The 12,999-nt window shown below is 29.2% G+C and overlaps 1 protein-coding gene and 1 long non-coding RNA gene across 3 annotated transcripts in view; one reads left to right on the plus strand and one right to left on the minus strand.

The window, feature by feature from the left end:
• LOC142329369 (uncharacterized) overlaps positions 1 to 3,502 on the minus strand; it is a 502,750-nt gene extending 499,248 nt beyond the window's left edge. For both annotated transcript variants that reach the window (XM_075373890.1, XM_075373889.1), the window contains exon 1: positions 3,098 to 3,502. In XM_075373890.1, coding sequence (XP_075230005.1) covers positions 3,098 to 3,316 — 219 coding nt within the window. In that variant the 5' untranslated portion in view covers positions 3,317 to 3,502. The remainder of the gene's footprint in view (positions 1 to 3,097) is intronic.
• Positions 1 to 12,999, plus strand: part of LOC142329370 (uncharacterized) — a 115,624-nt gene that overhangs the window by 84,095 nt on the left and 18,530 nt on the right. The gene's annotated exons all lie outside the window — the stretch shown is intronic.

A 12,999-nucleotide genomic window follows, 5' to 3' on the forward strand; every position in this document is an offset into this window, starting at 1 on the left:
TACTTTTATAACAATCAATTTAATTTCCGACCAAAAATTATATATATATATAAAATTTGTTTAAATATTTATTTATTACAACTAACTGGATAAATCCCATGAAACAAAATAAATGGCCAACATTACACTCTCACATACAATTATTTCATTCATATTTTAATAAACATCTAGATTTAAATTTAATTTGATACAAACTAAAATTATATAAATCAAACCAATTAGTGTTATCATTACAATTTAATGATAATGATTGAGCAATTGATCGAATGTCTTTATTAATATCTACATAAAAGTAATAGTTATTGTTTCTAAGTTACTATTATTCTATATAATAATAATAATAATAATAAATAATTTATTATAATAAATACAGAAATTATTTAGCGAACTGGTTATTCGAACTAATAAACAATTCATTAGGTTATTAAGATACAACGGTGCTGTATAAGAAGTTTTGTCAAATATTCTGCTTAACTACAGGCAAAAAAAAATTTCTCTTGTTCAGAATTTTTTTTTTAGGTATAATTTTTACTTTTTGTTTATTATTACTATTACTTTATTTATTTATTATTTAATGTAATATTTCTTCTTTTTTTAAACAGTAAATAGTCCAGAGATTTAATGGATTTCATTTTTATTTATTAAAATATAAAAAATATGATTTTCAAAAAGAAAGAAAAGAAAAGTCGACGGCAGATTAAAATTTCTAGAACGATGAAATTCCGTTAACAGGAAGCTATAACAAAATGAAGTTATAGTAATGGAAAGGAAGATTTAATGATAAAAACACAATTACCTAAGAATCTGAATTTAAAGAACAAATAGGAAAAAGAGCAGATGTTAAAAAAAGAAAAACAACATTTAGTTCTGCCAAATAAATTTCAGCAATTTTTTTTTTAATTTTCATTAAGTGTGTATAAACTTCTGACTTACAATAATATATGACCTACGATAATTTACACCAATAATTTTTTTATTTATCAAATTTAAGAGTTCTCGCTAAGTTTTCAATTTTCCCATTATTCGACAAATATAATTAATAACAAAATCATTTTAAACTCCGACTACTCATTGTAGCCAACAGATTGCGTTATTTAGATAACACTACGCTATATAGATAACACTGAACAACGGAAGAAAATAATATAATATTGTGATTGTTAATATTTTTCGACGGTGAATTTTTAACTATTTAATAACACCGAAATTCATTCAAAAATTTAAAAATAAAAATGTGCAGTGTACGTGTGTGTTGTTTACGGGAATATCATAAAAGTTTTATTTATAGTATGTCGACAAATATGTAAAGATGGAACGAAATTTATTTTAAAAAAAAGTTTTAATCTCGATTTAAAATAAATAAAATTTCAAAAAAATAAAAAAATAAATAAGATTAATTAAAAACAAATTTATACATAGCAAAATTATATATATATATTTTTTGTAAATGATCTATTTATAACGTTCAGATAGTTCAGGTGTTAACGAGAAATTTTAAGGAAATTAATAAATTTATTCCGATTTTTTATTTAACCCAAATTAGTTCTGAAGCAGAATTAAAAAGTAATAATAGTAATAATAATCCTATATTTAAATAAATTGTAAAAAATTATATTAATAATAATAACTTAATACATTTTTCCGGCCAAAGAACTCTTTAGCACAAAAAATATATATATTAACAGTAACATGGTTATTAGAAATTAAACAAACTGAAACTTATTTCTGTTTAACTTTACTATTAATAGTTTTTGTTTATTTATTATTATTATTATTAGGAAAAAGCAACATGTGTTATCTAATTTCCGGTTTTGTTTTTTATCTCCTTCCAATTATCTAACACTAATATTTTTAGGAAAAATTTTATTTATTTACATATTAGTTAAACGGCTATACATCCAATTACTGTCAAATTTTTATTTATTTATAACATAAAATGATCAAATTCTTTATCGATAATCGGATAGAAATCACGATCATTTGAATGAAAATATTTAATGTTTTGAAAAGCACGTATCGGTTTTTTATAATATTATTTACTGACTAATTTTAATTATTATTCGGTTCTACTACACAAAGAATTTTATTAAAGATTCTCATTAAGTCGTTAACATGCAAGACGAATAACAGCTAGAAATTTTATTATTTACAATGAAAAAATTAGAGTAACTTTATAAAAGTAACTAACAAAAAATTACAAAAGTAACAAGGTAGACATGTGTTATTAAATGTAGATATTTTTATGATGTACATCTTATGAATATAATTAAAAAAATAAATGACAAAAAAATATCAGCTCAAGAAAAAACACATAATTATCATAACTTGAAAGTTTATGTTAACCGTATTTAATAGGTTACGTACCTTCATACCGATTATTTTTAAATTATTATAAACATAATTATTTATATATTATTATTTTAACCGATCACGATTTTTTACAATTTTACTACAATTAAAAGAAACGCTATTACTAAATAAATATAGAAAAAATAAGAAACAAAGAGTTAAAATAACAAATAAATGATATTTACAATTAAATAACTCGCAATAGTTTATTTCTTTAATTATCTTTGAAATGTTTAATCTATTAAAATTATTCTTAATCGTGTAAAATATGAATTAGCTCAAATTAACGCGTTGAATTTAACGTTAGCAGAATAAATAGTGAATGAACTGTAAACTGTACGGATGCATGTTAAAAAGATCATAAATTATAAGAATTGAAAGCACGCTATAGCGATAACAAATATATTAAAATCTTTATTTTAAAAGTTATCAACGGTTTCGTTAAAAATAAATAAAATATAATATATCAACCAGATAAAAAATGACTCCCAGAGGCTAAAACAACTGTTATAAGAAATGAAAAAATCATGTGGTGTTTGTGTTCGATAACAGTATATGTAGTTGTATATGTAGTTGTAGTAGTATATTTAAATGTATATATTAAACACCGGTTTCATCGGCACGATAGGGAAATGGCCTCCCTTCTACCTTCACCGTCGCCCTTTATCGATGCGGTAAAATGATCGGTGAAGTATATTTTTACAATTCATTAAAAAAACGTTAACGAATAACGGATTCGAATACTTACGGGAGTTGATTTGGCACTAGCGCAGATCGTGGCCAGTTCCTGTTGTTCGATAATATTTCCGGCAGTAGCCGTTACAGAAGTACTAGTTTCTGCTGCGGCTGCTGCCGGTGCCACCTCCTGATAATAAGAATCCGCGGAACCTCTTCGGCTTGCACCGATGCACATAATCCGCCGAAACACCTCCGCTAGGGCGGAGCACAGTCCACACTGTTGCTGCATCACACATACATCACCACATGCTGCCTACTGACTGAGGAGACGACGGCGAACGAAACACGACGACGACGAGGAGAGAGCGCTGCCGAGACCGCGGCTGCCCTGCTTACTTTACCGCTCCCCCGTTCCCCACCTCCGCACCTAACCTCACTCGCTTCACCGGGCTTGCGCTCGCTCGTATCGCCTCTACTCCGCACCTCGCCCGACTTCCACCGCTTCTTGTTCCTGCCTAGTCGTTGCTGCGCCGCTCCTGCTAACAGTCTGCCCGTCATCCCGATACGCCGCCGATATCCCTGCGACCTACCGAAATTCCCTCCCTCCTGACTCTCTTCCCTCTTAACTCCCCTCGCACCGATCTCTTACCGACCGATAAAACTTTAATATTTTCCAATCGTTTTACCCCAAAATGTGCGGATCCCCTTTCAATCACACGTTCACACATCAATCCTTATAAACATTTTTACCCCTCGTCCGATAAATAACCCCCTTCGATTCAATAACTCAAAATACAACCGTAATAACACTAACGGAAAATCAAGAAGGTTTCAACTCACCTCAGCTTCAATCGAACAAAAATACAGAGAAAAAATAACGACCACCCTTTAACACATCAATCAACACACTTACGAGTATATACATTTAAAATAACGAAATTAAAATTAACTACTTCGACACTAATTACAGTTCTGTTTTTTTATTTTATTTCTTTTTAGTATTATTTTTTTTAATTCACCAGTTTATAGTCGATATATCACAATCGTAAATCGCTGTAAAACAATTAACCGTAAATACCGCAAGATAATAAAAAATTATGGTGTTATATAGTAAATATAAAAATATAATTTAACCTTTCAACTCAGAATTATTAAATAAATCAGGATTATTAAATAAAATCATAAAATAACATATCCTTTACACAGTTCAAAAAACGTATTTACGTTGTATTCCTGAATAATGTGCGATTGTATATTAGGTGCGATAACATACCAAGTGTAGGTGACCTGACATCATATAAAAACATTTTTATTGATGAAATAGCCAACCTCAAGAAAAGTAAGCTCTCTATGCTAAGTACAATGAATTCAAAGGATTCCTATCGCTGTTGATATGATACGATATGATATGATACTGAATATCAAAATCCTTACCATGTTATAACTTTATTCTCGATTCACCGCAGAGAAAAACCATACAGTTAAGCGAATATCATTACTTCAAAAAAAAAAATTCAGTTTGGAGAATATCGTTTATAAAATTCTTTACAAACGTCACAGTTAAAAGAAAAAAAAATCAGACAGTATAAATTAATAAAAAAATATGCAAGTTGCGAATGGCTTACATAAATTGCTTAACTCAATAAGAGAAATGACCCGAATAATGAAAAAGATTCCAGTTGATTGATATGCTATGATAATAAACTGAAAAGTTTATCAATTACAAAGAGATCAAGATCAATGCGAATTATAAATCGTTTCTCCGATTTAAATATATATATTCAGTAAGATACTAACTATGTAAAAAAAACTCAAAAATTTTTTCTTAAGAACAGCTTATTTATTTATTATTTTACATTACTAAAATACATATTATTAGTTTCTTCGCTTAGAAAAAAAAACCTTGAGCTACCGAATAAAAATAAGCAAATCTAAATACAGAAATTAATAGTACAAAAGGTTTAACCTCAAAAAAATCCTGTAAATCACAGATCTCGGAGAAATGTTTTTAATTTATTTTTTAAAACAATTTATTAGTTACTATTTCAAAGAAAAAAAATATTCTTATATTAACTTACAGTTTGTTTTATGTCGGCAATACAATTACATAATATTATAAAAAATAATTATTTGTTTATAACATTACGTAATTAGTATATTATTTCGGTAATTATAATTATAATAAAATTAATAATTACTAATAACCCGATCTTATATGGCTAATATATTTGACATAAGTTTTGTTAATCTCCGCTATACGCGGACGATGGTCTAGCGAAAGTATTTTGCGAGTATGTATGTTCAATATCAACGTCGACTTTAATAAGTAGCGATATGACAATGACAAAGCTTATTGCACTTACTTTTTATTTCTAATAAATTATTACTATATGTTATTTCAAAAAAGGTATTACTGATGTGTTTTTACTGCCAAATCTTCAGAAAATCAAACTAAATAAGTGCAAATATGTACGGTGGTTTCGGATTTTTCAGGGGTTTTAAAAAGATAATGTATGTTTGTTAATGTACATATATTTTCTTGAAAAATAAATTAAATAATAACAAATATACATCGTATCGGGAAAACATCATTAATTTTATGAACTCTGTTTCATTTAAAAGAAAATACTGAACAAGAAACAAGGGTAGAAATATATTAAAAATATATATAACATATTTTAACCGATGGTTAAATCCTTTACGGTTATTTATATACATCATATCATTCTATACACCTTTCTTAATAATGAAAATATAACTTGAGCAGTTTTTCCCCAAGAAAGAACAAAAAAAAAGAAGCTATATATTCAGAAATATAAATAAGTGAAAAAATGAACCACGGCCTTTTACCGGTTGTCCCATAAATATTCTGAATGCATACCTTATCCATCATGCAGTTACTTTTACTAATTTTACAACCCTTACACGATTTTTCTTAAAATTTAATTTTCATCATTTGTTTTTACTTAAAAATAAATTCCGAGTTTATTCAATATTCAGCTAGGATTTGTCGGCCGGGCGCGCGCGCGTATACACACATATACGTGTTTAGTAAAGCAAAATCCGACTGCTTTAAAATAGAAAATATTATTGAAAAAATTACTTTTTAATTTAACCATATTCATGACTTAAAATCGCTATAACAAGATATGGCAAATCTTTTGTGAAGATAAAACACAAATCCGTACATTCATTAAGCAATTTTTATAATTTTTAACATATTAACTTCTTATCAATTAGTCTCCAGTTCGATTCAATGTACGGGTCTTAAATTTTTTCAGCACTAATCTTATGGTTGTTATACAAAAAAAAAAAATAACACATATATATTAGACATTGAAGAGTGTCAACTAAATCAATGAAAAATAAAATAGAAAATTAGGAAATGGTCACCAGAAATAGTGACATATACGAATAAATGTATGCAAGATAGTAGTATTAAAATCTCTCTCTCTAAGTCGCTCATTCTCTATCATAAATTACATTTGTTTAAAAGGTTTCATATAACAGCACGTAGATTCGACTTTATTTATAATCTTAATTTGTTTACATCAAAAATTAATTTAAATGTCAGGAAAAGATTTTTGAAAGTATACGTCTGGAGTGTCGCTTGAAATGGAAGTAAAACATAGACGATCTGAGTATCTGAGAAGAAAAGATTAGAAGCTTTTAAAATGCGGTTAGGGATGTAGGATGTAGGAGGTATACCGAAATGAAACGACTAGCACTAGATAGGGAATCTTGGAGAGCTGCATCAAACCAGTCAAATGACAGAAGACAAAAAAAAATTTTAATCTCAACATAGATGGCCATTTCAAATGGTAAACAATCATCATTAGTAGACACAAAGGAAAAGTATATATATACATATATATATATATATATACATACAGAATGGCGGCCCACGGAGAAACTTTCAAGACATATTCTACAGTGAAAAAAATGAAAAGAGCTCAAATAAATATAAGTCTGGAAACGCTTTGTATTTGAATTCAAATACAAATCCATCCTGACAAGTTTCGGCGGCGTGACGTCTGTACGTACGTACGTACGTATGAATCTCGCATAACTCAAAAACCATTAACCGTAAGATGTTGAAAAATTTTGGATTTAGGACTGTTGTAACATGTAGTTGTGTACTTCTCCTTTTGATTGCAATCGACTGGACCAAAATGTCCAAAAAAAGCTCAGACTAAAATCTTTGGATTTTTTCTTAACTGCAGTAGTAAGCTGTCATTGAAAGCTTTTCAATGATATATCGTAAGTGGTACTTATTTTCATTGCTTCCAGAGTAAACTTTTATTGATGAAATATTTGGATATTACAAAGGGAAGGCACATCGGTTCAAATCCGGCTTCATCTCCTTTTTTTAACTTTTTTTTTTTTAATTTAAATGTACATCAATCTAGAAAAATGTATTTCAAGGATTAATTAAAATACAATAAACTAATAATAAAATATTATATAATTATATTTCAATATTTAGTGACAATGCGTACTAATTTAGTAACAGTATTACTATACATTTACTAAAAGTATCAGTAATAGTATTTTGTAAAAATGCGATATTAATATTCAGTGATAATGCGTACTATCAACCTTTGGAAACCAAAATATTCCTGGAGAGATTTTGATAAGCCAAAGAAATTAGAATTATTTAAAATTGTATATAGCTGTGGATAGCACCATAAAAAAAGACTGATTGAATAATTAATTACATTTGGCCAAGTTTTATCTGTTATACATCAAATTAAAAATTGAAATACCAAGAATAAAACTACGTAAAAAAAGAGAATACATTTTTCATAAATTTCTCATGAGACTCCTATGTAAAAAAAAATATATATAAATATTAGAAAAAACAAAATGATGTTGATATGTGAATATATACATATACACACATACAAGAAACTTAGTCGATGGGTCACACTATGTTAACAGAAAATTATTTAAAATATTTCACAGCAATTAAAACTGATATTTCTAAAATCGATTAATTTAATACAGGGTCGTAGAAAATCAGGAAACTTAATGAGCATAATACATGTGATTTGGTAAGAATTTTGTATTAATTTTCCTTAATAAAATATTAAGTTATTAAATCGGTTCATTCTTTTTAAATAACAGGTTGATTTAATACCAACCGGAGGTTTTGAATACCAACCTCTTCATTTTTGTTCATTTGGATTTTATTATTCTAATCAATTGCCTTATTGTTAATCATAATGAAAAAAAAATTAAATAAAAAAATTAAATATTACGTTAATGCATATAAATTGAAAATAAAGAACTTTATTAAAAAAAATCCGCAAAAAAAGAACAAAATACCTCGATTTTTTGAAAAAAAGATAAGGATACAGGATGTAGAAGAATTGGGTGGAAACGATGAAAATTGGACAAGACGTTTATTAAAAGACGTTGAGCTGTCATAACGACAGCACGAATGAGCGTATAACGAACTAAACTAGGGTTGATCGCTGTTATACCAAACGAATCTGAAACAGAATTTTATATATAGTTAAGTACTACAAAAAATTCTGTAGCTATCTGTAGTTACAATAAAAGGTGACATATTTTTATTTTAAATTTATTTCACTCAACGGATTTATTAATTTATTGCATAACAAAATATATTATTTGATTTTAATTATTAACATTTAATAACAATTTTATTATTATTTCTTAATCTTTATAAACGTATAACAGTTATTTATTTACACGTAACTGTAATAACTGTCAACTTCTATCATTTGACGCTCAAGAGGCACTAATTTGAGTTACCATCGTTGAATGGCATGATGTTCACTACCAATCCCTGAAGTGAACAGAGTATAAGTGAAAACTACTAGTGGTGAAAATCAATTCAATTTAGTTCTGCTTTGTATTATAACATGCAAGCGTTTGTTACGATCAGTGATAAATGCAACGGTACCCCTCTCCATTTTGCATTTTCTCTAGTAAGCAGCGATATCGAATGTTTGTTATTCTTCAGAATTATCTAACTATTTTTTTTTCGGGAATAATACCATTAATTTAACCTTATATAGAATACAACAACAGTAATAATAACAATAACCAGTTATTTAAAAAGAATGAACCGATTTCCTAACTTAATATTTTATTAAGGAAAAGTAATAGAAAATTCTTACCAAATCGTATATATTCTACTCATATCCGAGTTTTATTTCCTGTTTTACAAGTGTTCAATGTGACCACCAGAAGCAGCACGGACAACTTAGAGGCGATAAGAGAATTCCTTCAAGATGCGTAGCAACATGTCACGATTCACTGACTCGATCGCAGATGATATTCTATGTTTAAGGTCATCGATGTTTGTGGGTAGCGGTGGTCCAAAAAGCAAGACCCATATTCCTACAAGGTAAAATCATATACGGTTAAATCTGGTGATCTCGCAGGCCAAGTACAAAGAGCAAGATCTTGGGCACCGTTTCTACTAATCCATCATCGGGGCAATTTTTCATTCAAAAAGCTTGTACCATGATGTGGTGCTCCATCAGTTGTAAAATAAAGTCATTTAAATCTGCTTGCGGTAACGGGAAGAGCCAGTTTTGGATCATGTCGAGAAAGGTTTGTCCTGTAACGGTGTTTCCCCTCACAGAAAAAAGGACTGTAAACCTTGTCCTTACACACTGCACAGAACCATTCACTTTAGAAGAATCTCTCTCATGCTCAACTGTTACTTGTGTGGGTTCCAATCCCCAAATGCGAACATTATGACGATTGATGTCATTTAAGTGAAAAGTCGCTTCATCAGTGAAAATTAAACGTGAAATAAAGGTTTCGTCTTCTATTTTCTCCTGCATCGATTCGCAAAATTCCAGTCGCTTCCTTTTGTCGTTATAGGAAAGTTGTTGAACGAGCTGCCTGTAAATGTCTTCTTAGCACACGCCAAATGGTTGAGGAATTACACGCTGATGTCAGCTCGATTTGTGGACTTATTTGGGCTACGCCGAAACGCATCATGAATTCTCGCTACAATTCTTGTTCCTACAATGAATTCTTTTCCCTCCGAAACCGTGGTCGTCTTGGATTTTTTCCTTTACAGACACCCAATCTTCTCAAACTGTCGAAGCCATTGTCAAATATTCTTCGGAGAGGGCGAATTGATGTCGAATCGCCTTCGAAAAGCACGCTGCACCGTGACTACCGAATTTGTTTTCGCGAACGCGAGAACACAGAACGCCTTTTGTTATTGATTCGCCATTTTGAGGTCACTATAACTAACGCACTCATGAGGCAGTTATTCGAAACTTAGAGACCTACTCTTTTAAATTATTTAAATTATCTGTAACTCATTCTATACATAATTTAAAAAAAAAGCGTGGGGCGCGTTCAAATAAAAAGTGGTTGTATATGAAAGCATGCTTTAGTTTTTTCAAATATAAACAGAAAATATTTTTTTAAAGTAATCTTCTTAAAAGTAGTTTTTTAAAAGCAAATTTCTTGAAAACAAATCTATTTTGTAGTTTGTAGTACGAATTGTTTCATTTTTTTAATGAGAAGAATGGTTTTTAAAAATTGAAAAAAATTATTTTACGAGTATTTTATACTTTTTCGACATAAATTTATCAAATCTAAAAAAAAATTGAAAAAAATCTATTTTTTACTTTTTACAACGCGCGAATTGTTTCATTTTTTTTAAAGAAAAGCATGTTTTATAAAAATTGAAAAAAAAATTACTTTACGAGTATTTTCTACTTTTTCGAAATAAATTATCAAATTTTACATGTAAATAATGTAAAATATAATATAAATATAAATATAAAATTTATTCTGAGGAATTATATTATTTCATTTATTATTTCTTCCACAGAACTGAGGTGTTTGAAATCCTATTTGAACATATAAATTCTATTAAGTTATAAAATTTCTTCGTGAAGTGCTAATTATACCACACTATTTTTTTTTAATTGTTTAAAGTATATAAAATGATAAGTTTTTCCTTTAGTAGTTTTAATTCTTTACCAAACAAAAAAATATCTATATGTACTTTTATTCTGAATTATAACCTGGATAATTAGTTTTCATTATTATAAATGATACCAGTTACTTATAACTAAATTGATGATTAGCGCACATAAATTTTAGAAGGTAAATTTAAGTTAGTTACATTAAATTCCGCTTCAACAGCCACCTTCTTTCTTTTTCTGCTTAGCCTTTGAAATTAACGAAAGGTATTATTTCAGAGGATGAATAAGGGATGATGTGTATGAATGTAAATGAAGTATAGTCTTGTACAGTCTCAGATCGACCACTCCTGAGATGTGTGGTTAATTGAAACCCAACCATCAAAGATCCGGCCTCCGTAGCGCGACTGGTAGCGTCTTCGCCTTTCATCCGGAGGTCCCGGGTTCAAATCCAGATCAGGCATGGCATTTTCACACGCTACAAAAATTGTTATTCATTTCGTCCTCTGAAATAATACCTAACCGTGGTCCCGGAGGTTTAAAAAAAAACGACTCGTTCTGAATAGAAAGTCAAAATCAATCGAATCGGACCTTACCGATTCAACTCCCTTTCTCAAGATGTTCCCCTTGTATTATATATAGACATTATACATATTAAAATATATGGAGTTAATAATGGAATATTTTATTGTCACCGACTTAAGCAGCTGTATAAAATTTCACCATTGTATGACGTCGGAAATGAGTATAATTAAGGTAATTTGAGGACATGGTTGAACTATTCTAAGTTAAAGAAAAGCATGTAAAAATTATGTTTAAAAAAATCAGTGTTGTTAAACAAATGCTCTTTTTTGAAAACTATAAAAAATTCAAATTTCAGATTGTTAGCTTCTTGAGAAGATAATGTTATTTATAAATAGATATTCACAGGTCTTTATTTTATGAAATTAAAATGTAAAATGTTTGTAATGTATACTACAATTGTGAAATCAAATTCAAAGAATTAGATAAATTAAGCTCAAAGATTTCGGTTAACATCAGCCATTGATCAGAGATTGTATTGCTTTTAGAAAGGAACATTATTCATACAATCTAATACGCATAAAACATCTTCCGACTATCATTAACTATTAATCTAAAAATTAAACATTAACCGCATTTTAATTTTTCAATTCACCCCGGTAATATGTAACAGTGAGCCGGTATTCAGCAGTAGTCGGGTGTATTATAGAAGTAAACTATTTAACAGCAAGTGTCTACATGATGCAACAGCTGATAATTTGTCACAAACAGCCTTTGGGCTTCGAATCCCTTCATTTTCAACTTTATCAAATTACCTAACCTAATTAATCTAGAATAACATTTCAAAAGCTTCGATTGAAATGTCTTTCTGACTCTATTTTTGCCCTAAGATAAATGATTTGCTCTATACAAATAATATTTTTATATTCGCTAACCTTCTTCCTTTATAATAACAATGTAATTTTACCACCTAAATAATAGAATTCATGGTTTGTAGCGAACCTACCTAAATATTTGGCTTTCTAACGAGTGCTTCAAAATGGACGTAACCCTAAGACTAAGAACGTAGAAGTCATGCATAGGTAAATTTTACTTCTCCCTACAAGTCAGTTGGCAACACTGTACTCAAGGTTATCGGCTTGTAATATTTGAAATATCCTTCTTATGCACTAGTGCTATACCAATATAAATTCGTCTTTATTGTGTTAACTATGTCGTTTTCCAAGGACGAACATGGTTTATTATTGAAACTTAATGCGTGTAAAAATCTTACGAACGGGTGAAAGACAAGTTTTGGATAAAATTTCCCAATTCTTCAGTTCCTAATAAGTCGACAATATCGCGTTTCATTAATAAATTTCGTGACACTGGGAGTTTCACGATCGAAAAGCACAGGCCGACCATCACTGTTAACAGTAGAAGTTCTGGAGGATGTGAATGAACGTTTATCTCGCTCATGCAGTAAATCGCTCAGAAAGTTAACTTCACAGACTGGGCTTTTACAATCTACAGCTTTCAGGGC

Source organism: Lycorma delicatula, chromosome 8 (genome assembly GCF_047948215.1).
Source record: "Lycorma delicatula isolate Av1 chromosome 8, ASM4794821v1, whole genome shotgun sequence".
NCBI lineage: Eukaryota > Metazoa > Arthropoda > Insecta > Hemiptera > Fulgoridae > Lycorma > Lycorma delicatula.